Source organism: Zalophus californianus, chromosome X, assembly GCF_009762305.2.
Source record: "Zalophus californianus isolate mZalCal1 chromosome X, mZalCal1.pri.v2, whole genome shotgun sequence".
NCBI lineage: Eukaryota > Metazoa > Chordata > Mammalia > Carnivora > Otariidae > Zalophus > Zalophus californianus.
The window spans coordinates 12972531-12999352 of record NC_045612.1 but is presented as its reverse complement, the minus strand read 5'-3'; the positions used below and the strand labels follow the sequence as shown (position 1 = coordinate 12999352).

The 26822-nt window shown below is 41.0% G+C and overlaps 1 protein-coding gene across 7 annotated transcripts in view; it reads right to left on the bottom strand.

Moving 5' to 3' along the window:
• Nucleotides 1–26822, bottom strand: part of ATP11C (ATPase phospholipid transporting 11C) — a 174997-nt gene that overhangs the window by 147572 nt on the left and 603 nt on the right. For 6 of the 7 annotated variants that reach the window (XM_027607948.1, XM_027607945.1, XM_027607943.1 and 3 more), the window contains exon 2: nt 26435–26533. In XM_027607948.1, the coding sequence (XP_027463749.1) occupies nt 26435–26461 (27 nt within the window). In that variant the 5' untranslated portion in view covers nt 26462–26533. Of the gene's footprint in view, nt 1–26434; nt 26631–26822 lie in introns of those variants that run through there. The other variant, XM_027607944.1, reaches the window with a different exon arrangement.

Below are 26822 nucleotides of genomic sequence, written 5' to 3'. Positions count from 1 at the left end.
CATACTGAGGCATTCTGCTCGTTTTTTCCTCTACTGAGGAGTCAAACTAGCACCCCAAAACTATTAATAATGTACTAAAGGTTAACTTCAGCAAAAAGCTAATTGTTTACTTTCTGTGTGCTTTCCTTCTGGAACCATCTTTCTGAGAAGTGCTTTAAGTGTCTGTCAGAAGCCAAGAACGTGAATTAGGGATTGGTGGGGAAAGAGGGAGTGAGGCTGCTGCAGGCCATGTTCCCATGTAGCTGACCCTGGTCATCTGTCTTTGAGCAAGTATTATCACTTGCTTGAATTCCTTCTCCATCATCCTTTGCTCCCTCTGAATCTGGTGATTTCTAGTAATGAACTTTGTTTATGACACATGCTGTATATTATTTGGTTTGAAGAAGCTTTGTGTTTATGTGAAGTAAAGCAATGTTCTTTTTCAAAGCTCTCAGTTCTTAAAATATCGGGACTTGCAAAAAGCACATTCAGGGTTGTTATTATCCCTTCAGATCAATAGCTCAGTCACTGCTATGAGATATTAAAAAAGGAGTTAGGAAGACAAGCAGATCTTTAGAGTTGCATCTATTCTGGCAAAAGAAGCACAGTAGAGAGGCACAAACATATTAAAGACCATTTTAGCAAGTGAGTTCCTGCCAAGCAAACAAATGCTGGGCCACTCTACCTACCTAAGTGTTTTCACAGTGGTTTTAGCTAGCCAGCAACTGAATTCTAGGCACAGCTACAGGCAAACAGAGGTGTGGAGGTTGAGGAATGAGAGTGGATGTGGGCAACAGCTGGACACGGGAACATTTGCAAAACACATGAACTAACTGCCCCCAGCACAAATATTCATAAAAATACTCGTTAATTTCACATCCCTTCGCCAACTGAATACATTTCACAATTTAAATAAGCATTTGAAATATGTCAGTTGCATATACCTGTCTCTGATTAAAGTAAAACTTAAAGATACCACAAAACAATGGAGGAGATTCCACTCAGTAAGAAAGATGTTATCTGGAATCTCACATTTAAAAAACAATCTCTTGGGGCGCCTGACTGGCTCAGTCAGTAGAGCATGTGACTGTTGATCTCAGGGTCATGAGTTCGAGCCCCAAGTTGGGGGGTAGAGTTTACTTTAAAAAAAAATCTGTTAGGGGGCGCCTGGGTGATGCAGTCGGTTAAGTGGTGGACTCTTGGTTTTGGCACAGGTCACAATCTCAGAGTTGTGAGATTGAACCCCACATGCCCTGCATCCCCCAAGTCGAGCTCTGTGCTTTGCCGGGAGTCTGCTTGAGATTCTCTCTGCCCCTCCCGCTCATGCTCTCTCAAATAAATTTTCTTAAAAAATCTCTCAGAATATACTTAGTGTCTTATTTCCAAAGAGTTCAGTATGGAAAGGAGAAAAAATAGCTTTACAGTGGCAGAACCTGGTAAACACTGCTTTAGACAAGTGATTTAAGGTCAACACCAACAGTGATTATGTTGAGGATATGTACTCTTTGTATAGTGTGATGAAAATGGCACTTAACCTACCTCTCCAATCTTCCTCCCAAAACTCAATAGCCCCAGTCTAATCATAAGGAAAACAGTCAAATCCTAGTTGACGGACATAGTACAAAATACCTGACCAGTACTGCTCAAAACTGTCAACATCATCTAAACCAAGGGAAGTCTAAGAAAGTGTCACAGAGGGCGCCTGGGTGGCTCAGTTGGTTGGGCAACTGCCTTCGGCTCAGGTCATGACCCTGGAGTCCCGGGATCGAGTCCCACATCGGGCTTCCTGCTCAGCGGGGAGTCTGCTTCTCCCTCTGACCCTCTTCCCTCTCGTGCTCTCTATCTCTCATTCTCTCTCTCTCAAATAAATAAATAAAATCTTTAAAAAAAATTGTGTCACAGCCACAAGGAGTCTAAGGAGAAATGGTAACTAAACATGATGTGGTATCCTGGATAGGATCCTAGTACAGAAAGATATTAATGGAAAACTGAGGAAATATAAAGTATGGGCTTTAGTTAATAATATATCCGTATTAGTTCATTAATTGTGACAAATTGGGAAACTGCATGTGGGATATATGAAAACTCTACTACCTAATCAACTTCTGCAAATCTACAACTATTCAAAAACTAAAAGTTTTCAAAACTATTTTAAAAATCTTTTCTTGGTTATCTCCCATCCCCATTCAAATCTTGTACTTCTAACCAATTATCAGAAAGATAATCAGTGAGCCTTGGACACCTGCTGTGTGAGAAAAAAACCTGAAATTAATTTTCTATGGATCGCTTAATAGTGATTCCCACTAGGTGGGAATGGTTTGTTAAAATAGTGGCCTGGAGTCAAACAAGAAGCAAATTTAAAAGGCAAGGGGCACTTGGGTGGCTCAGTCGGTGAAGCATCTGCCTTCGGCTCAGGTCATGATCTCAGGGTCCTGGGACTGAGCCCCATATCGGGCTCCACACTCAGTGGGGCGTCTGCTTCACCATCTCCCTCTGCCCCACCCCCAGCTTGGGCGCACATGCTCTCTCTCTCTCTCTCTCTCTCAAATAAAATCTTAAAAAAAATAAAGTCAAAATCGAGGATGAGTGACCTTTAAAAATGCAGTCAATCCATCAGCCCCAAAATCTAAACATAGCCAAGAATATGCACATCCAAACCTTGCTAATACTTCAAAATGCTTTAAATGTCTAGAAACTACGACACCCTAAGCTTTAGCAAAAAATACTTTTGAACCTGTATAACATTAAACATTAAAACAATTTCAAAAACAGAGCCCCAACAGGGGAATCGTGGGCATTATCAGTTTTACGATCATTTAAAAGTAGTTTATGGCCTATTGTTGGTCAGAAGCAATGTAACTTAATTTCAAAATTGGTTTAAAACAGCACTTTCTATTTTATTTAGCCGGAGTCCATCTTTAGTTAATATACTTATAGAACACTGGTTCTCAAACATTATTATGCATCAGCATCATCTGGAGGGTTTGTTGAAACAAGGGTTACCAGGCCCCCCACCCCAGAGGTGGTGATGCATCAGGTCTGAATCAGAGGCCTCACAACAACTGCATTTCTGACAGCTCCCACCGTGAACTGCTGTCTTTTGTCAACATTCCAACATTAGAAAACCTGTGATCCTAAATAAAATCCAAAACCAAACTGAAATGATTTGGGAATTTTCTGCTCTTTTTCTTTGGCAACAAGTATTTTTTGAGCGTTTATTCCAGTGCCCAGCATTACCCTAGACACTGACTCTAGATTTAGAGGGCAAATAAGTACAACCACACATGTCCTCTTAGATCTGGTTCTACAGGAGGAGGCAGCTAATAACCAGTTCCAAGACTCATTATTAATCACAACTGCAGAAAGACAAGGGGCTATGCAACCCTGTGAGACTGGGTGACCTGACCCCGGAGGCGGTAAGGGAAGGCTTCCTTTAGGAAGTGATGCTTGAGCTTAGTTCTGAAGGAGGAATACAAATGGGGTCTTTGGGAAGAGGGTTCCACACAGTGGGAGCAGTGTGCAGTAGGAGAACAGAACCCTGAGGGAAGGCTGGTGTGACTACGATGCACAAGAAAGAGTCAGAGGTCAGAGATTTGCACAGGCAGGCAGAGCCTGGCAGGCCTGATAAGAAGGAGCTTTAATCTCGGGGCGCCTGGGTGGCTCAGATGGTTAAGCATCTGCCTTCGGCTCAGGTCATGATCCCAGGGTCCTGGAATCGAGCCCCGCATCGGGCTCCCTGCTCGGCGGGAAGCCTGCTTCTTCCTCTCCCTCTACTGTTCCCCCTGCTTGTGCTCTCTTGCTCTGTCAAAAAAAAAAAAAAAAAAAAGGAGTTTAAATCTCACCCTAAGTGTGAGGGGAGCCACAAGGGAGTCTTAACATGAAAATGACTTTAATATAAGTTTTAAAAAATCAGTCTAGCTGCTTTGCAGAGATGGGTTAAGAATGGCAAGAGTGGATCTGAAAAATATTCAGGAGGCATAGTGTTGGAATTTGGTGATGTACTGCATAACATGGAATGAGGGAGAGAAGAATCAAGGGTAACTTCGACTGTATCATATGCTGTGAAGTGATCAGTTCTTTTCCAATCTGACTTGCGTTTTTCTCTGTGCCTAGGAAGAGACAACTCACAAAAATAAACAGTAGGATGACAGATCAGATGCTTTCCTTTTCCAAGAAGGGAAAATTCCTTTTGAGAGCATTCTATATCAAGCTCAAAGTGAACCTTATTGTCTCCTTTCACTATTGTGGAAGCAAAGACCAACAGGGTTACTCCTCACATTTAGAAGAGCATTTAATTTTTACCTTTTTGCATGGCATTTATTACTTTTTGCCTTGTACTTTTGTTACATATTCTATGTACCTCATTCTCTTTTTCTAAACTTTAAGTTCTCTAATGAAAGACAATAATTACTACAACAATAAGAAATTCCAGAGACAATCTATGTACTGAAATCTAGGGGTGCTGGATGTGGGAAGGAGATTAGAGAAAAAATAGACAGAAAACCCTTTTGTCCCATTAACGAAATGGGTTGTCCTTTAAAAATGGTGCACAGGAGTAGAAAAAGGTGCTCATTATGTATTTTACATTGAAATATACTTAAATCAGCACTGGAATATAATGAAAGAACACAGCGAAGGGTTGTAAAGCATTGCTTTCTGTAGCTGAAAGAGCAACATCCTTTGGATGACCAAGGGGGAACACGGAAAATACTTCCATTCTTTTTAATGTCACCACATCCTTAAACCTGGACTGACAACAGCTGACTAAAATTCATGAGAGTTCTACAGCCGACTCAGACCATAAATAATTCTTACTCTTAGAAAAAAAAAATCCCCCCCCTCCGCAAAGCCCCCCCATAAAACAAGTATGTGCAACACTCTGAACTGAGTGTTGCAAAGGGTTCCTTCTTTCTCAGGGAGCTAAGCTCACCATCTTTTGAAGAGTCAAGACAAAATCCCGTAACCCAAAATCTGTGACAAATGTCTCAGTCCAGGTCCCAGCATTATAACCCATCAATCCAGCATTCATTGGTTAAGACCTTCTTATATTGCTTTCTCTAAGTGAAATTGGCATAATGGTGCCTTTCCACTAACTACTTTCAGATAAGGTCTAAGATTCGAGCATGTTAAAACCAGAAAAATCAACTCAGAATGGTTTTTCTTGCTCACAGACTTCATTCAGGGCTTTGTTCAAATGGCACCTTCTCAGTGAGGCTTTCCTTCGTCACCCTGTGGAAAACTGCAACCTCTGCCACCTGATCCTTCCTATCTTCCCTTCCCGGCTTCATTTTCCCTTCATCACTCATCACCCGCATACAAGATATTCCATCATTTATCTTGTTTATTGTCTGTTTCCCTGATTGTCCTCTCCTCCCAAATCTGTTCTTCCATTCTTCCTGAGCACCTGGTTTTCAGGTAGAAACTACATTTTGTGTCTCCCTTGCAGCTAGGGTGGGCTGTATGAAAAGATTTCTCCAAAGGTATGTGTATAATAGTGATGTGTGAAACTTCACTGGTCATTTTCATAAAGAAGTTTGCACAGAACCCCCTCTTTCCTTCTGGCTGGCTGGAACTTGCAAATCAACTGCTGAGGAAGGTAAAACTGCCCCACTAGCCTGGGACCCTGAATAACCTCACGGAACAGAGACTGTCTCTTTGCTCCAGGTTACTACACCGGGGAAACAAATGCTTCCCTTTTCTGGCCACTGCATTTTGGAGCTCTCTGTTAGATCAGTTTACCCTTTGCCCTAACACTACCTCCCCCCACATTAAAATGTAAGGTCAGGGGCACCTGGCTGGCTCAGTCAGTAGAGTGTGTGACTCTTGATCTCGGGGTCATGAGTTTGAACCCCACATTGGGGGAAGAGATTACATAAAAAAACAAAATCTTAAAAAAAAAAAAAGTAAGGTCCATGGGGGCAGATGTTTTTGTCTGTCTTGCTCACCAGTTCATCACGAGCTAGTAGAATAGTGCCTGACACTTAGTAGAGTACTCAATAAATATTTATGAATTTATTATTAAACAGACTTTATTGTCACTACCCCTCCACATCTCCCAATCACCTTCATGGCTTCAAGAAGTCCAGATTACAAGATTCAAATTGCTCCCAAGACAGTGACCCAGAAGTTCCTATACCCCATTCGCTTCCATGTCCCCATTCCGCCCCTGAGTGTGCCCTTTAGCCCCATGAGCCTCCTTTCAGTTTCCCAATGTGCCAGGCTCTTGCCCAACTCCGGGCCTCTGAACAAGCTGGTTCCAGTATCTACTCCAAGTAGTCCCTCATTCCTTCAATTATCTGTTTAAATGTTATCTCCTCAGGTGGAACTTGTTGGCTACTCTTATCAAAAACAGACCCTATTTCTGTTTCTATTTATTTTACTCACAACTTATGAATATGAGTAAGTATAATATTTGTTGGCTTATTTTTAAATTGTAAAATAGATTATAACCTCCATAAGGACATGGACCACTTCTCTTACCACTTGGTTCCCGGTGCTTAGCATAGCGCCGGGCTGGTGAGAAGTCAATAAAGGGGTGAATGAATGAATGCACTAAAGATGACTGAGTGTTTTTAAATATTTTGAGGTAGACACGAGTTAAAGCATATGTAGCTCTCCATAAATGCAGTCTTCAAATGTCCTTGACTACCAGCCTGACAATAATGTAGGTTTCTGTTTATGGGAATATAAACTAATGCACGTTCTGGTACACCTTTAAGTGTTAGAAAAATCATCATTCTTCCCTTCCACTTCGAGTTTTTAGCTGCTAACGACCAGGTGGAATTTGAAATGACTCCTATTGGTATGATGGACCAAGAGCAGCTTTTACCAGGATATCAAACTCACACACACACACACACACACACACACACACACACACACACACACACACACACACACACACACACACACACACGAATATAACTGGAAAAATCTGAGTAAGATTGGTGGCTATTATCAATGTCAACACTCTGGTTTTGACATTATACTGGTTCTGAAAGATGTTACCTTTGGGAGAAACTGGGTAAAGGGTACACGAGGGCTCTCTATTATTTCTTACAACTGCATGGATAGCTACAATTATCTCAACACAAATTTCAATTTCAAAATGCCGCTTCAACATAGAAACTCTAGGATGCTGCAGAATTCAACTGGTTACGTTTCTGAAGAAAACCGGAAGGAAGAGGGTGGGGAAATGAGTGAAAGAGAAGTAGAAGTGAACATGAAACTTCACAATGGGAAAGATTACTACACTACACTGCACTCTCTGAAAATATAAGCACATATCCTCACCGTCTACTTCAGGTCACAAGGTCAAAGAGTAAAAGTTTGTTAAAGAAAACCTAGTTCAAGCCCCTGCATTTTAAAGGTCTGAAAAATGAGGCTCAAAAAATAACTTGCTAAACTTGAAAACTTTTAGGAAAAAAAGGAGACTAGCTTTCCAATTTTGGCATAGTCAAGGATTACGTAAACAAGATAAATAAAGCACTAACTTGTAAAGAGACTGAAATTTTAACTACGTTAAAATTAACCTGTTTATTAAAAGACACCAAACAAAATAGTAAAAGGACAAGTCACCAACTGAGACAATATCTGCAACAAATATAACTGACAAAGGATTGATATCCTGAATATAAAAAGGATTCATAGGGGCACCTGGGTGGCTCAGAAGGTTAAGCGTCTGCTTTCAGCTCAATGTCCGGCTCCCAGCTCAGCAGGGAGTCTGCTTCTCCCTTACCCTCTACCTCTCCCCCTGCTTGTGCTCTGTCTCTGTCTCTCTCTCTCTCAGATGAATAAATAAAAACTTAAAAAAAAAAGGATTCATAATTATCAGTCAGTCCGAAAAAGATAAACAACCCAATAGGAAACAGTCAAAAGACATAAATATTTCAGAAGGGAAACATAAATGGTCCATAAACATATGCAAAGATGCTTAACTTCATTAGTCATCAGAGAATTGGCAAATAATAAGTCAAACAATACCAAGTGTCGAAAAATATGAAGAAATAGGAATTCATACATTGTTAATGGGAGTGCATATTGGTAAAACCACTTGAGAGGGTAATTTTACTTCTTCTTGTACAGCTGCACATTTCTGGACCTGTCATTAAGTGTGCATGTCTTCTTATATTTATGCCCAAGTGTATGTGTTTGCATGTGTATATGTGTAGCCTATACATACACATACATGGACTCACAGGGTTTCCATTATAAATATACACCAAAAGACACATATTTTCTGATCGTAAGAGGAAAAAAAACACTTGCAAACAACTTAAAGGTCCACTGACAGAAGAATGAATAAATTCTGGTATATTCCCAAATGAGTATTATTCTGTAGTGACATTGAATGAAACATAGCTACATAAAACCTTATAAGGAATCACAGAAATACAATACTGAGTAAGAAAAAAACAGTATACCATTTCTATAAAGCTCAAATTAAGAAAACAAAACAATGTATTATCAAGGTTTGCATACATTAAGTGTTAAATCCATTTTTTTAAAGCGATGGAATGACTCCTAGAAATAGTTAATTGTTAGAGTAGAGGGGAGGCAGGAGGATGTGGAGGGGAGACAGGGGGATGAGACAATAAGGTAACACAGAGCTAAACAGAATTATATTGGTAATGGTCTCATTCTCAAGTTAGGTGTTAGGTATACAGGTATTCATATTATTATGCATGTATTTCACATATATTCTGTATGCACCAAATATTACATTTTACAAAGATAATTTCTTTAATATGGAAGTGATTTTCCTAAGGCTATACTGCTGGTGAATGGAGGCACCAGAACAGAAGTTTCCAGCCCCATACCTCAGAAAACTTCCACAATGCTAGCTGTATATTGGGAACTTAAGAGACAACTGTTGACGCAACATGAATTTCATGACTACTTAAATTTTTAATTCCAAACATGTATTCTATAAATCCATTAATGTCTTTTAACTGATTTCATTTGATTTTATTTTGATTACATTGCTTTCATTAGTATCTTTAGTAAGTCATATGTAATATGTCTAAATATGCACAAGAATTTTTAATTGCACTGCCTTATATTTCAAAACAGGGATATATATTCTACTGATACTTTCCATTAAGGTCTAGGGTCTAACCTAAATAAAGAAATGATTATGATTTTTAAAATAGATTTATAGAACTCCATTTCATGAAACTGCTCCCTTGCCATGGCTATTATCCTCTGGTTGAATCACTGGCTGTAATAGACACACCAAGCACCGAATTCTACTCCACTATACTACTGGTTCTAAAATTTATACATACGAATTGTCTACTTACTGCACCCTACTGTCTCTTAGCAGCTGCCACTCAGCCAATCCAAGGGCTGCCTGTCTATCTACTACTGTGCAGCTAATTGTGTTCATGAGTACACACGAATAAGAGTGTCCTTGGGAAATAATGTCAGGTGGCCACTAGCAAAAAAGACAGGGGTGCTGCTCCCCAGGAAGCCTGCCCATATTTTAGCATCACCAAAAATGCTCTCCTCCATTTGGAGCTGTTAGCTAAAGGTTAATATCATCAGAGTTGAGTTTAATTCTAGAACATAGTACTAACAAAGGCATAGGTCTACATTTGATCCCTATTCAGGTCATTGTAAAACCAAAAAGTACAACCACTATTAAAAGCTAATGAACAGCATGAACAGCCTAAAATTTGTCATTGTTCCCATTCAAAGTATAGACAATTTAGTCTACACTCATTAAAGAAAACTAAAGTTTGGGGTAGAGTATAGTCAAATGAACAATCAAGGATGGAGACCTGAGGAATAACACTGATAAACAACCCAATAGAAAACATTAAAAAAATTCCACTGCTTGACTGTGAAGCTTAAAACATATACTACAAAATTATAAAGCTAGGAGAGAACTTAAATATAGATGACCCAAGAGCCCTCACAGCTCACAGAAGAGGAAATTGAGGACACAGATGACAGAGCTGGGCCTGGAATTCCACATTTCTGAACCTCCATTCGCTGAATAATCTTGGACAAGCCACTTGTCCTCTCTCTGTCCATTTCCTCTGCTGTAAAATGAAGAGGCTGGACAACTGGATGGTCTCTAAGACTCTCTACCGTTCTGGGACTCGCTGAGCCTTTACAGACCATGTAGCAGTCTGAGCCCCTCATCTGATAGATGGAAAGTGTAGCAAATTAGTTATTTATGGTAAGGTCTTTCATTCCTGATCTATATACACTTTAGATTGTTCATTCATCTTCACATGATCACATAAGTGTGATGGTTAATTTTATGCATTATCTTGACTGGGCCATGTAGTTACCAGATATTTAGTCAAACATTCTGGGTGTGTCTGTGAGGGTATTTCTGGATGAGAGTAATATCTGAATTGGCAGAGAGAGTAAAGCAGATTGTCCTCCATAATGCTAGTGGACCTCATCCAAAAATCAACTGAAAGCCTGAAGAGACCAAAACGATTGATTCTCCTCCCCCGTCTCCTCCGCCAGTAAGGGGGCACGCCTCCTGCCTAATAGCCTTTTGAGCTGGGACATTGGTTTAACCTGCCTTTGGACTCGAACTGAAACACTGGCTCTCGAATTCGAACTTCCAGTGTCAGCTCTCCTGGTTCTCAGGCCTTCCCACTTGGACTTTACACCATTGGTTCGCTTGGGTCTCTAGGTTGCTGACTGCAGGTCTTAGGACTTGTCAACTTCCATAATCATAAGTCATTTCCTTAAAATAAGTTTATATGTATACATATACACATATATATGAAGTTTTTATATATGAAGAAACTTATTTACATAAACACATATAAATAACACCAAACATTAAATATATAGGTATTTACACGTCTGTAAACACACACGCACACATTCACACAGAGCCTGTTGACTCTGTTTTCTCTGGAAAGCCCTATCTACAATAAGCAAATGTATATAATGAACGAATGCTTGTTAAAGCACTTAAAACAATGCGAGGAACTCACCACTCTGGTTTTAGCTGTTATTATGATAAGAAGACAAAGACAACTTACAACTAAATTCCACAAATCTGCAACGTATCACTGAAGCCAAGGATCAGTAATTCAAGGCACTGACTGGAATAATTATTTCTGCACACAGACAGCCTAACAGAACACAGATGCCTGTACTGAAGGTAAAATGAAAAATCAAAAAATAAAACCCATTTCAAATTTTGATCCATATAAAATAATAAGATTATTTCCATCCTCGTGTATTAAGGGCTTAAATCAGGCACTGAGGCATTAGTGACACAACAATAAGCAAAAATGGTCACAGTTCTTACCTTCATGAAATACTATGTAGAGGGAAGGTTGATACTAAATATGTTAGCAAAGCAATTTAATACACAAATGTAAAGCCAATTGCGATAAGAGTATAAAGGAAAGGTTCATAATGCTATGAGAACCTGCAAACCTGGCACTGTCCAAGGGAAGGATAGGGACAGCTTCCTTGGGGAAATGATGATTAAGCTGAGCTCTGAGAAATGAGTAAGAATTGAGGCAACTGACTGCCATAGAGAAGTTTATCAGACAAGAGAAATGATATACATATATATATACACCACACACACACAAAGGTCCTGTGGCAGACGGAACACAAAAAATGAGGAATATTTTTTGCAGAAATAGAAAAATGCATCCTAAAACCCATACGGAATCTCCAGGGACCCCGGATGGCCAAAACAATCTTGAAAACGAACAGGGGCACCTTCGTGGCTCAGTCGGTTAAGATTCTGATTCTTTTTAATTTTTTTTTAAAGATTTTATTTATTTATTCATGAGCGACAGAGGTGGGGAGGGGGGGGAGGGGGAGAGAGAGAGAGAGAGAGAGAAAGCAGAGGGAGAAGCAGGCTCCCAAGGAGCAGGGAGCCCGATGCGGGACTCGATCCCAGGACCCTGGGATCATGACCTGAGTGAGCCGAAGGCAGACGCTTAACCATCTGAGCCACCCAGGCGCCCTAAGATTCTGATTCTTGATTTTGGCTTAGGCCATGATCTCGGTTGTGGGATCAAGCCCCATGTTGGGCTCCATGCTCAGCATGGAGTCTGCTTGTCCCTCTCCCTCTGCTCTTACCCTTGTTCTTTCTCTCTCTCAAATAAATGAATAAAATCTTAAAAAAAAAAAAATAAGAACAAAGTTGGAGGCCTCATATTTTGTGATTTCAAAAGATATCACAAAGCTACAGTAATTAAAACAGTGTAGTACAGGCATAAAGACAGGCATACAGGCCAATGGCATAAAATAGAACCCAGAAATAAACCCTCATGTATATGGTCAAAAGATCTTCAAGAAGGATACCAAGGCCTCTCAATGAGTAAAAGAGAATCTTTTCAACAAATGGCACTGGGAAAACTGGATGGATACCCACATGCAGAAGAATGAAGTTGGATCCTTACCTTACACCACATATAAAAGTCAATTCAAAATGGATTAAAAACCTAAATGGAAGACCTAAAATGATAAAAATCGTAGAAGAAAACATAGGGGAAAAGCTTCATGACACACTGGATTTGGTAATTATTTTTTGGATATATTACAAAGCCCAAGAAACAAAAGCAAAAAGACAAATGGAACATCAAATTAAAAAACTTCTGTGCATCAAAGGAAACAATCAACAAAGTGTAAAGGCAACCTATGGAATAAAAGAACATATTTGGAAATCACATACCTGGATAAAGGGTTAATATCTAGAGTATGTAAGTTAATACCACTTTGAATACACATTTCTCCAATGATATACAAATGGCCAAAAGCATGTGAAAAGATGCTTAACATCACTAGTCATCTGAGAAATGCAAATCTAAACCATAATGAAATATCACCACACACCAATTAAAATGGCTTCTATTAAAAAAAAGCGTTGGCTAGGATGTGGAGAAGTTGGAACCCTTCTGCAATGGTGATGGGAATGTAAAATGGTTCGGCTACTATGGAAAACTTCAGAGGTGCCTCAAAAATTTAAACATAAAACTACCATATGATCTAGCAATTCTACTTCCGGGTATATAGCCCAAAGAATTAAAATCCTTAGCCTGAAGAGCTACTTGCACACCTCTGTTAATAGCAGCATTATTCACAATAATCAAGAGGTGGAAACAACCCAAATATTCACCAATGGATGGATGGATAAACAAATGTGGTATATACACAAAGCCTTAAAAAGGAAGGAAGTCCTGTCACATGCTACTGCATGGATAAACCTTGAGGACATTATGCTAAGTGAAATAAGCCAATCACAAAAAGAAAAATACAGTGTGACTCCATTTATACAAGGTATCTAAAGTAGTTAAATTCATAAAACAGAATTAGAATGGCAGTTGCCAGGGGCTTGGGGGGAGGAGGGGTGGGGCAAGTGAGAGAAATGAGGAGTTGCTGTTTAATGGGTATTAAGTTTCAGTTTTGCAAGATGAAAAAGTTCTGTATATCTGTTGCACAAGAATGTGATTATACCTAACACTATTGAACTATACACTTAAAAAAATTTAGGATGGTAAATTTTATGTTACATGCTTTTTACCACAATTAAAAATTTTTAAAAACCTTTTAAAGATTTATTTATCTATTTTAGAGGAGGGAGGGGCAGAGGGAGACAGAGAGAGAGTCTTAAGCAGACTCCAAGCTCAGCACAGAGCCCCATGCAGGGCTCGATCTCATGACCCTGAAATCATGACCTGAGCGAAAACCAAGAGTCAGATGCTTAACTGACTGCACCACCCAGGCACCGCCTCCCAAACTTTTTTCTCTTAAAAAAAAGTAAGAAGTGAGGAAGAGCTGTGGGAAAGTTGGGCAGTTCCTCAAAAAGTTAAACACAGAATTACCATATAACCTAGCAATTCCATTCCTAGGTATATACCCAAGAGAACTGAAAACATATGCCCACACAAAAACACGTACAAAAATGTTCAAAGCGGCAGCATGATTCATAATGACCATAACATGTAAATAATCCAAATGCCCATCACCTACCTGATCAATGGACAAACAAAATGCGGTATATCCATTTGGTGGGTTACTGAGCCACAGGAAGGGATGTAGTACTGATACATGCTACAACATGGATTAAAAAACCTTGAGAACATCATACTAAATGCAAGAAATCAATCACAAAAGAGCAAATATTATAGGAGTCCATTTACATGAAATGTCCAGAATAGGCAAATCCACAGTGATGATAAAGTAAATGGGGGGTTACCAGGGCCTGGAGGGAGGGATTGGGACTAACAGCTAATAGGTACATGGTTTCTTTTTGGGGTGATGAAAATGTTCTGAAATTAGATGGCAGTAATGGTTGCACAAAATAGTTAATATGCTAAAAAACACTTAATGATGAATCACTAAATTCTACACCTGAAACCAACATTATACTGTATGTTAACTGGAATTTAAATAAAAACTTGAAGGAAAAACAAAACAAAAAAAACCCCACTTAAGTGTACACTTTAAAATGGTGAATTGTTGGGGCGCCTGGGTGGCTTTAAGTGTCTGCCTTCGGCTCAGGTCATGATCTTAGGGTCCTGGGATGGAGCCCCACGTCGGGCTCCCTGCTCAGTGCGGAGTCTGCTTCTCCCGCTCCCCCTTACCCGCAGCTTGTGCTCTCCCTTTCTCTCAAATAAAATCTTAAAAAAATAATAAAATGGTGAATTGTTTGCTATGTGAATTATATCGCCATTTTTAAAAGTGAACAACAACAAAAAACAGTGAAGAGTACAAGCTTATACTGGTCAGGTTTTTATCCAGGGAGCAGAGGAAAGTCACTGAGGGCTTTCAGACAGGCATTTGTAAAAGATCCCTCTGGTACTGTGTGGAGGATACATTGGAGAGGGCAAGAGTGGATGTGATCATCTAATGCGATGGCCTGGGTAAGTGACAGTGGCAGTCTGAACTTGGATGGCAGTAGAGGTGGACATGCAAAGAAGTGGATGGCTTTGAGAGCTCTTTCAGAAAACCAAACCTACTAGATTTGCTGTGCGATTAGATGTGGGAGATGAAGGGGAAGGTGGTATTAAGGATGACTGCTAGGTTTCTAGCTTGAACAAGTGGGTCAGGAATGGTGTCATTTATTGAAAGAGGAAGACTGAAGGAGGAACAAATATGAAAGAGGAGAGATGTTGATAGTTTGGACAAGAGTAGCAGTCGTGATGCGAAAAAGAAAAGTACATCAACGTCGTCTGGAGATACACTGGTTGAGGGAATAAGATGTAATTCGTGTTCCGGGAATGCATAATGATATGGTCAAGTCTGAATGTCAAAGAGCCATGTTGTCTAGAGGTAGTGAAACAGAAGGGTACTGTAAGGAGTGTGCTCCTGGACCAAGGCCTGATCCCCAGCTTTTTAAATCCAGTCATACCTTGGAGATATTGCAGGGTCAGTTCCAGACCACAACAATAAAGCAAATATCACAATAAAGTGAGTCACATTCATTTTCTGGTTTCCCAGTGCATATAAAAGTTACGTTTACTAGGGCACCGGGCAGGCTCAGTGAGTACAGCATGTGACTCTTGATATTGGGGTTGTGAGTTTGGGCCCCACCTTGGGCGTAGAGATGACTTAAAAATAAAATCTTTAAAAACATTATCCTTACAATATACTGTAGTCTATTAAATGTACAATAGCATTAACAATGTACATACCCTAATCTTAAAATTTTATTGCTAAAAACTTTTTTACTAAGAAAAATGCTAACCGGGCGCCTGGGTGACTCAGTTGGTTAAGCAACTGCCTTCGGCTCAGGTCATGATCCTGGAGTCCCAGGATCGAGTCCCACATCGGGCTCCCTGCTCAGCAGGGAGTCTGCTTCTCCCTCTAACCCTCTTCCCTCTCGTGCTATCTCTCATTCTCTCTCTCTCAAATAAATAAAATATTTAAAAAAAGTATAAAATAAAAAAATAAAATAAAAAAATGCTAACCATCATCTGAGCTTTCAGCCAGTCATAATTACTTCACAGATTACCATAACAAACATAATGATGAAAAAGTTTGAAATACTGTGAGAATTACCAAAATGTGACAGACACAAAGTAAGCAAGTGCTGTTCGAAAAATGGTGCTGATAGGCATGCTCAACACAAGGTTGCCATAAACGTTTGATTTGTAAAAACACACAGTATCCGCAAAGCACAATAAAATAAAGCACAATAAAACGAGGTATGCATATAAATGACCATCAGTACTCAAGATAATAACCTATCTACCATAATGTCCCCACATAGTAAAAGTTTCTGAAAGTATGCACTCATTATGTAAGCAGGACAAATAACCATATACTACATGAAGCAGTGTCTTGAAATATTACCCCAGGTGCTTCCACCCTAGTTCCCACCTTACTGCTTCTGCACCAAGTCAGAAGACTGATGACCACCATCACTGAAGTAATGGATTTCGGAAAAGAGTCCACAGGAAGATTCCCGTAGCTATTGTTTTAAAGACCGAGAGCTGCCTGAACTCCCTTTTTAGTTTTCCCTCTGTTAAAGTTTAAATCTCACCACAGCAAACATAAGGCATTGAAGACCAAGGTTTTGGTCTTTCTCCAGCATTTGGAGGTGGAACCCGTGCCCTCTACGTTGACTGGTTCCATTGCTCTGAGTACCATAAGCAATAACTGGGTCCAATTGCTCTGGTAGATTGCTTCTTCCTGTAATGAGGTTGCCTGGCCCTATAATTCCATGAACTTCAATACTTTGGGTCCCTTACCACCCAGTTCATATGCTACCTCCTCTACCAATCCCTCCCCCAGCCACAGCAGAGTGAGATTCAGCGCCCTCTTCTGAAAGGCGGCCACACTTACTGTGTGTGCCTCTATAAAAGGAGAGCAGCACTGATGACCAAATGCCTTGTAAGGAGGCTTGTCTTGTATGTAATCTTCTATCTTCTGTCTCTACACTAGACTGCAAGCTACTGGAGAGCAGGGCTGTGCCTTACATACTTCTACAGCACAAGCAGGGCATGAGTGTTCAAAGGAAGCCTGTCATTCACATGAATGTTTTCAGAAAAGAAGCCAAAGTTAATTGTGCACTATACTATAGATCCCTTAATCCGTATTACTGCAAACTACATTAATTGTGAAGCTTAAAGAACATCCCTGCTGCTTACACAACAGGTGTAGCTTACATAATCTGCTCTACCCAGCTGTTTCTTACTTGTGACAGTTCGCCCCTGGCTTCTGCTCCCTATTGATCTGTAGGATTACTACATCTTTCAGTATGAGTTCCTGATTTATTCCTTGCCCAGATGATAAAACAATTATTAATTTTCCTTTTTGATAAGAACAAAAAAAAAAGGCTGAAACTTAAGAATAAGCAGAGATATCCCTGGGGTTTTTCATGACTGTAAAACTCAAAAAAAACACTCCTGTGGATTCAAACAATATAAATATTGCCATAAAATGCATTAGCCCAAGAATTTTATTCTTTTTTTTCTTTTGGCAGGTTTTCCCTCTATAGTCATCCTTCACTAAATACTCTTCAGTATGCCTGCACTTTGGCGTTGTGTTACCTCCCACCCCCAAATTTTTAAATCAGCTGCTGCCTCTGAGCTAACAGCTAGCCATGTACAGAACGCAATGAGGTAATGATGCAAATGAGTATTGGGACTATGGGTAAATGAATGGAACAAGGAGGGAGGGGGTCATAACAAAAATCCAAAAGTCAGGAAAAAATGAAAATCCACGAACTTGGTGATGCTCCAGAGAGGAAACCAGCAAGTGTTGACGCTAAACTGGCAGAAACATCAATACTTCCTGGCTCCCCCACTGGGTGCATCAAGTTACCAGCGGGCAGGCTGCTCTTCTGCTGCAAGTGACAAAAAGTGAATGCATTCAACAATATGAAAAAGGATGACCCATAATCCAGAAGCATGGCTGTGTGCAGCAAAGGGGTGGTGATTGCTGGGAGTGTCAGTCTCAACTCTGCAGATTAGCTTAACGACCATGGGCAAGTCACTTCCCTCCATTGAAAAATGCCAGTATTTGTAACATTACTGTGTAGGAAAGGGTTAACCTAGCAGGCCTGAGACTCTATTCTTAAAAAAGGCCTGCTTACAAAGCTTGCAAGCAGCTGGGGATTTGGATTTTGGGAAGGTTCCCACCACCCTAAATGGTTAAGAGTAGCCAGGTGTGCCTAAACTCTTGGTACAAACAATATGATTTATGCTAAATCCTGTTTTCCTTCTGGGAGTCTGGAATTTTGGCACATACCAGGCAGAGGGGGTCTACATGACCAGGTCCCTGTAAAAACCCTGGGCACGGAGTCTCTAATGAGCTTCCTTGGTAGATAACATTTTATACAAGTTATCACAACTCGTTGCTGGAGGAATTAAGCACAACCCTTGTGACTCCAGTGGGAGAGGACCATTGGAAGCTGCACCCGGTTTCCTCTGGACTTAGCCCCATGTGCCCTTTACCCTCTGCTGACTTTGCTTTGTATCTTTTTGCTCTAATAAATCATAGCTGTGAGCACAACTATATGCTAAGTCCTGTGAGTTCTGCCAGTAAACCATGAAACCTGGGAGTGGTTTTGGGGACCTCTAACACAAATGCAATAGTGTGGAATAGTCTACCAAACATTTTCCCAACAACCTGGTGAAGTATTATCACATTCATTCTGTAGATGAGGAAAAGTAAAATTCAGACAAGTGAACAGAGAATGTACACAGAAAATAAATATTTCAATGTTTATGACATGGGTGCTCTTAAATTTTAGTGAATTTCAGAACCATCTGGAGTGCTTGCTAAAAATGCAGTTTTTCAGGGATCTATCACCTGAGACTTCAGGAGACTTCAGGATTCAGGAGACTTGAGTCCTAGGAATCTGTTTACAATAAGCAGCCCAGATGATTCTTATGCAAGGATTCCAAAGACGACATTGTGATCAACGCATTGATGTCTATGAACCACAGTGCCCAATTTCCCAAGCTGGGCAGTAAATGGCAGAAATAGAATCTGCACCAACCCTTTTAACAAGGCTGAGTCTCAGGCGCCTGGGTGGCTCAGTTGGTTAAGCGACTGCCTTCGGCTCAGGTCATGATCCTGGAGTCCCTGGATCAAGTCCCGCATCGAGTCTGCTTCTCCCTCTGACCCTCTTCCTTCTCGTGCTCTGTATCTCTCATTCTCTCTCTCTCAAATAAATAAATAAAATCTTTAAAAAAAAAAAACAAAACAAGGCTGAGTCTCTTCACAACAAAACTGCTTCCAAATCCCTTAAACTCTACAGTTCCTCTGGTCTGCTGTCTTCTTGCTAATGGTATCCATCCAACTAATGGCAATGAGGTGCAAACAGGAAAGTATTTTACATTCCCAGCACCAAATACTAAGTGATATCCTGAATTAAAATAATGCACACTTACCAGGGAAACCCAAAAGATATACAGTTCTTGAAGAGTTAACACTGCAGCTTTGTTTTTCAGAAAAGACTTGATGTGCTGGTGGCAACAGAAAATATAAGCTTATGAACGGCTTTTTTTTTTTAAGATTTTATTTATTTATTTGACAGAGAGCGAGAGAGGGAACACAAGCAGTGGGGAGAGGGAGAAGCAGGCTTCCCGCAGAACAGGGAGCCTGATGCGGGGTTGGATCCCAGGACCCTGGGATCATGACCCGAGCCGAAGGCAGACGCCCAACGACTGAGCCACCCAGGCGCTTAACAAAAAGAATGTAAATTTGCTTATTATTTTAGAAGTTGAGGACAGTACATTATAGCTTTTTATGTATGGCCAAGGAAGGGGGAGGTGCTAAAGATAATCTTTTGAATTAAGAAAACAGCCTCATCTAAACGCTAAAGTTTTTCTGATTACTTTTTAAGCAGGCATGAAATTACTTTTTTCTGATCATTTTCACCTGTGACCACAGATTCAGACTGTTAATTCAGTTCAAAACAATGCCGAAAGTATTTATTGAGCATCTACTGTTTACTTGATGCTACACTAGGTGCAAGATCATTATCAAGAAGACAGTTTGATTTTTCCAGGAATACCTAGGCAAAGAAGAAGAGACTAGAAAAGTACAGCCACCATAATACTTTAACATATAATGAAGGAGGCTAAGAAAACAAATAGATGCTTGAACAGGATAGGCCTCACTAATCCTCCTATATTCTATTAAATATATATGGGGCAAAAAAAATTGATGGCAATCTATACTTCACAAATACAGATTAACCTCCCAAATCTGGATATCCATGGTCCAACATTATCTATAAGCCAGATAATCAAGAAGTCAGCCAAACCAGCAATCCATCCATACACTGCAGTCATCGAGGGGCTGTCTGCCAATGTGCTGGCATAGGGCAACCCACACCCATATCTGCAGTGCCGAATGCTCATTCATCATTAAACTGCAGTAGTGTTAACATATGCTGCAGTCATGCTAATGTTTGTTTTACAATCACCACTGATCCACCCTTGTACCAAGCCAAGAAGTGTGAAGTGAACAGAAATAAACTTGAAAACGGCACCTAGCTCACTTATGGAAGCCCAGAAACTCCCTCCACCCAGTCAGAAAAGTTCTCTCAATCTCACAGTCCAGATGCAAAAGATTAATCTGTATAAAGCACTACAGATGTACAGGAAACTCCACCTCCTTGATGGAAAAAAAACCCCCCAGTGCTTTTGTGTCCCATGCTTTCACCCTCTTTAGGGAGAACTGATTAACCATGTTAGACAAGCAATCAGCCTTGATGATTTTTTTCCATAAACCAGTATATGAATTCACTCATGGGCTAGTTCTTTGCATATCATCCAGACACAGGGAAGTTAGTCATGACTCTCCCAGAACCCACTGCCCAGCCGGTGGTTAACTGGTAAAGTAGGTGAGGAAAACAAGCTCATTTGGAGAGCTGCATCAGTATGAAAATGGCCAGTTTCACCTGCCCAAATCTCACCTCTGCTGAAAGTTCATTAAAAGCATGGGAAACTACCTGATTTGTAGGCACTCAATACTGCACACTAATAAGGGGTTGAATTATGAGCTATAGTCATAAACAGGAGCAAATGGTAAACCTATATAGATGGTATTCAGAAGACTTTCAGAATTTTATGTTGCTTAATCAATAAGAAAAAGTCAGGAAGAAAGGACAGAATTTGTTTTCAGGCTATTTAATATATAATTTAACAGTAAGTAAATAAATAGTATTTATTTTAAGTACTAGTGACTCAACCCTAAATAGGTTTCCCACCTTACACAGAATCAGACTAACATCTATTTGCAAAAGAGCAGTTTGCCATGTATAGGTCACATTGAAGGGTCAAACACAACAAATTCCTTTTTATCTGAAATCCAAACAACCAGGATATAACTGAGATCGTACACTCTATTTTTGGTAGAAAAACAAATGATAAGTAAGCACACAACAGTAACTTCTTCATGAAAATCAAGTTTCATGGTACGTTATAGATGTGTTAGAGACAGTGTAGTCACCATGTCCTCTCTATCTATCGCCATGCATGTAATGATAACTAAAGCTTCTGAAGACAGGGACTTTGACTTGCTCACCCATGTGTCCACAGGGCCTATCATAGTGCCCTACACATAGCAGGTGTTCAGTGAATATTTGTTGAATGAAATAATGCTCAAAATCATAAAATAACATAACCATCTAATAAAGATTATACTATGGTCAGCACAGGGCAAGGTCTGGGCTAAGGGTGCACCACTATCCCCAAATTTCCACTTGTTCACCAGCCTGGAAGGTCTCCAAACCCTGTCCTTTTGGGCTTTTAATGGAGGCTTCGTTACAGAGGCACGACTGATTAACTCATTGGCCAGTGGCAATAGAACTCAATCTTCAGGCCCTCACCCCTCCCCAGACGTCAGGGGGTGGGACTGAAAGTTCCAACCCTCTGATCACAAGGTTGGATCCCCAGGCAACCAGCCCCCAACCAGAGGTGCTTTCCAGAAGTCGCCTCATTAATATAACAAAAGACACCTTTACTGCTTTCGTCCCAGGGAATTCCAAGGATTTTAGGAGCTCCGTGCCAGAAACTGGGAGAGACCAAATATATATATACATACATATATGTCTTCTTATAAATCACAATATCACACCTAATTAACTAGAACTCATTCTTCATAAGGAGTTTGCTACAAATATCAGTCTATAAGTAATAGTTTTTATTTGAAACACATAAAAGCTGTTCATTCAAAAAATATTTATCAAACTCCTACTATGCACCTGGTACTTTGCTAACTGTTCTGCCCTGAAGCTTTCAGGCTAGGGCAGCCTTTCTCAACTGAAATTCCTCATCTGCGGATGCATGCATAGGCGATAATTTATTATATGCAATGGATGCCCTAGGGCATGAGAGCTTAATTCTTAAAAAACTGATCTAGGGTGCCACACAAGTTAAAAGGAGATTACAGTAAGATAAAAAAGGTTGCTTTTAGTAAGGTCGAATTCAACTGTTAAACCTAGCCATGTCATGGGTGGGTGGAGGGATGGGTGAAAAAGGTGAAGGGGAGGAAGAGTACGCTAATCTTGATGAGCACTAATATGTGGAAGTGTTCCATCACTATACTGTACACCTGAAACTAATGTAAGACTACGTTAACTACACTGGAATTAAAAAAAAAATAACCTAGCCATGTATGAACTACCTGGTAGGAGCCAAGATGCACAGACTATTTGTAAGGCTTGTGTGAATGCAAAAATACTGCAATACACACATCTGAATTAATTTCTAAACATAATAAAATGAACTCATCAATATTTTCCAGGCTCAGCAATATCAGGCCAAGGGTTTTAGTAAAGTGAAGCGGGGGAGGGGGGAACAAAAGCTTAATTACCCTGATAATTGAAGGAGGAAACAGAACCTTCTTGCTTCAAAAAAGAAAAACAAAAAAAACCCAGCAGTTACCTGAATTATTTTATTAACTGCCTCCAAAATTGCTTCACTGGACTGGCCTTGCCTTGGACTCAAAGTAATAAATTAGTTATCCATTTCACTTAATTATTTTAAATATTTTTGGTCTGATTTTGAATTTTCATTCCACCTTATGCAGTCTAACTGCTTTCTAGTCCTGAGCCTCTTTGATTCGACATTTTCTGTGATATTACTATATGCTGCATGCTTCATGGAAGCAAAGCAGTTTGAGAGCTTCTAGAATGAGAGACAAAATTTTCCCAGTATTTCACACTCACAATTTAAGCTTTCATTTATCAATGACCTAGAAATTCATGCCTGTTTAATATCATTCTGACAAGCTAAATTGACAGCATCTACTTGGCCCAACTCCTCTGAATCTACTTTATCAAGGAATGTCTTCTTTTGAATCTTTAGCATGAAATAAGGTCAAAAAGGTCTGGGGGCAGGGCACCTGGCTGGCTCAGTCGGTGGAGCATGCGACTGGAGCATGCGACGACACTTGATCTTGGAGTTGTGAGTTCGTGCCCCACATTGGGTGTGGAGCTTATGTAAAAATAACATCTTTTATAAAGGGGAGGGGGTAATTCTCATTGTTTAGACTCTCATTAAGTCTTTAAACCCATGTGAAAATGCTACTGCAATCACTAAGAATTTTATGAAGAGTAAAAGGATAAATAACATAAAAGTCCCTGACCCCTAAGTCTCAACTAGTCCAGACTTCCAATTAGACATGCCTTTAAAGGAAATAAACTGTACAAAGCTACTATTTTTTATTATATCTATGGAAAATGGAGATGTTGATTGGGAATAGGTGGTGCTTTTATTTTACTCAGACATGCAACTCTTAAATCTTCTAAGATACCCCCTACATGCCTAAACCCTAAAATCCTACACCAAATCCACCAAATTTCTACCTCAAAACTGTCAAAAGGAAAGTCATAATTCATCAGAAAAAAAAGAAGTCAATTATTAATGGCAAAGAACTCAAGGCCTCATCTTTAAGAAATACAATGAAGTACTATTTCTTTTAGCTTGAAATTGGAGAACCTGAGGAAATGGCATTTTTAAGACGATTCAGCAAACACTACTGAGCCACAGAAGATGATGCTACTCCCAAAAGATATTTACTTCCCACCTCAGGTTTAAAATGTAAAGCCCTATGGCAACATGTATCTAGTTTTCAGTGACCAACAACTACAATCAACACCACTGTAATTTGTCAGGTTCAAAGTCTATTCTAGATACATATAGGTACACACAGAAAACCACTTAATTTTGAAAGGAATTCACAGCTCCACTTCTGAAATACAAAAGCCAACATAAGACAGCACCCAACTTGGACTATATCTACATTGCTGTGCAAGTCTCAAAGTCCAACCTAAATCTCGAACTATAGCCTTCTAGTGATTTAAATAGGAATGCTCTTCAAATAATCTCTACCAGGCAAAAGATGAGGACAGCAGACATACTGATCTAGGGGAGATAAAATTCCCCTCCCCATTTTCCAAGTCATCTTTAGTAATGAGTATTCAAGAACGTATTTCACATTCAGTCCAATGGTTTGCAGATTAATTCTTTGTCCTAGGCCTCCGGCTCAGATACAACTCCTGGGAACCTTCCAGCTTACTGCACTGGTACAAATTCCCAAGACTTACCATAGTCATGGTTGCGCAGGAAAACGTGAGCTCTTGGGTATTTCAGGCGAACAATGAGGTCAAAGCTCATTTCAGTGTGAGCATAAGTGATTCTCTGCAGAGATCTTGGTCGGGGATGCAAAGTACTAGCCTCAAACCTGCAGGCTGGCACCTCAACCACTGCTGCAAATTCTACGGCGTGCCCTAGCTTCCTGGGCCAGCACTGCTTAATTATCAGACTCAGATACAATGCAGATCACTCTTAGCAAAAGAAAATCAAAGGGGGCTTTTAGACCAATAGTTGGGTTGTATGGTTTCAAATGTTCAAACCCTTAAAAAATATCGGGGATGTCAGCATCTCAATTTTAAGATAATGAATTCATTATGAACCAGAGTCCAGTTGTTTTCGCCTATTCAAGTGCCCTGTGAAAAGATTATCCTTCTCCAATTATTACAATTCGCTGTCACCTTTCCCTTTTTGTCAGCCCCAACAACACTCCTAGATCACAAGAATCCAATGTGAAATAGAACTATGAAGTACAATACTTTTGTACCTTCTCAGGCTAAATGTGAGAAACCAATTTTAGTCACTTGCTTTGGCAAAGCATCCAGTACAAGCCAATTCCTATAGATTTCAAGATGCTTGATATGTACAACCTCTTTTGCTCTGTGCCACAGGTAATCTCCAATTGCCTAAAACAGGTTTCTGGATGAGGTAAACATTTAGAAAAACATTAACATTGCACTACTGTGATAATATCCTCAAAAGGGATGTACAATTATTTCTTTTAGCCAGGGTTCATTCGTGAAAGTTTCAAATGCAAAAAAAAAAAAAGAGCAAATTCATCTAACGCCTAAAAAAATGTTAGCAATGCTTTGATAAGGAATAATCACATGAAAATGGCCAAATCGACAAGTTCTCAAACGTGTATTTTAATGGGGGTGGGTGGGAGCGCACAGCACTGAACCATTTTTCTGAACGACTGAAAAAAATCAAAATTTACAGATGAGCCCTTTCCTTCACATCACTGGCAGAAATAAAATCCTATTCCCGCCACCTCATCTTGCAATTAAGGAAGTTGCTACAAATAGCCGCACAGAAGTAAATGGTCCCGGCTTTGCTCCATTCTTAATGTACTCTCTAGGAGTAAACAGGTTACTCAAAAAAGTCAGTAGCCAGGAATCGCTTTTCTCGAATGCCAAACTCCCACGGAAATACAGTCCCTTTTCTGGGGATTTGCAAGCGGTAAACGTGGACGGAGGAATTCAGCCGGAGCCTGCCTTTTCTCACGAGCTCGAAGTACGGGGCGGTCAGGGCTCGGTGAGGTTGCAGACGCCGCCGTGCAGCCTCCTCGCGTCTCCACATCCACCCAGCCCACCCTGACAATCGCCTTCGCTTTTATTATACCCAAAAGGTGAGCTTCTTAGGCTGGGTCTCCAAAGTTTGCTCAGCCTCTGGTCAGCAGACCCCCACCCGGCCGATCCCCGGGCAAGGCTGAGTCCTGCCCTCGCCTCCAGCTCCCTCACTCCCCAGATCTTTTTTTGGGACACAGTGACAGGTCTAGGTTTACCTCCATGTGCTCGTGGCAGAGGAAACAAAAGAAAGCAACCTCCCTGATAATAAACGCCATCTTCGACTAACTGGCAAACCGAGGGGCCCCTGGACCGGTCCCCCCACGAATCCTACCACCATCCAGTCGGAGGGCGGCCCCCCGTCGGAGACAGAGTTTGCAAAACCCCGGGAAGCTCTGGTTAAATTGTCCGGGGGGAGGGGGACTCTGGGAGCCTTACCTGCCTCCCCACCCCGGCCGCCCGGGCAACGTGGTTCAGTTAAAATCTAAAAGAGGTTGGTGGTGGTGGCTCCCAGGGATACAATTATTCCCTTAGAAAATTGCTCCGAAGGACCCAGCGGTGGGCTGGCGAGCAAGCAAACCGCACGCGTGGAGCCGCAGCGAGTGTACTTACAAAACGATTAAAGCTCCGGCGGAACATCGCGACGAAGGCTGCCGGGCGCCGAGCTGGGCTCTACTGAGCTGTCTGGGAAGGTGCCGTCCACAAAACACACTGCGGCGTGGGCCGGCGGCGTGAAGCGGGCGGCGAGGCTGGCGGCCCCGCCACCGCCTGCCCTCCTAGGCTCTCCGCGCTTCCCCCGCCCCCCAGCCGCCCGCGCCCTGGCGCCCGCGCCCCCCCCGCCCCGCTCCCGCCCCGCTCCCGCCCCACTCACAGCCCGCCCCCGGCCCGCCCGTCCCGGGGGCGGCGGCCCCGCCGCTCCCCCTGGTCTGGCCCCAGTACCGCCGCCTCGCCGTTCCCGCAGCAGCCTGCCGAGAAGGCGAGCCTGGCGTGCGGGGGAGGG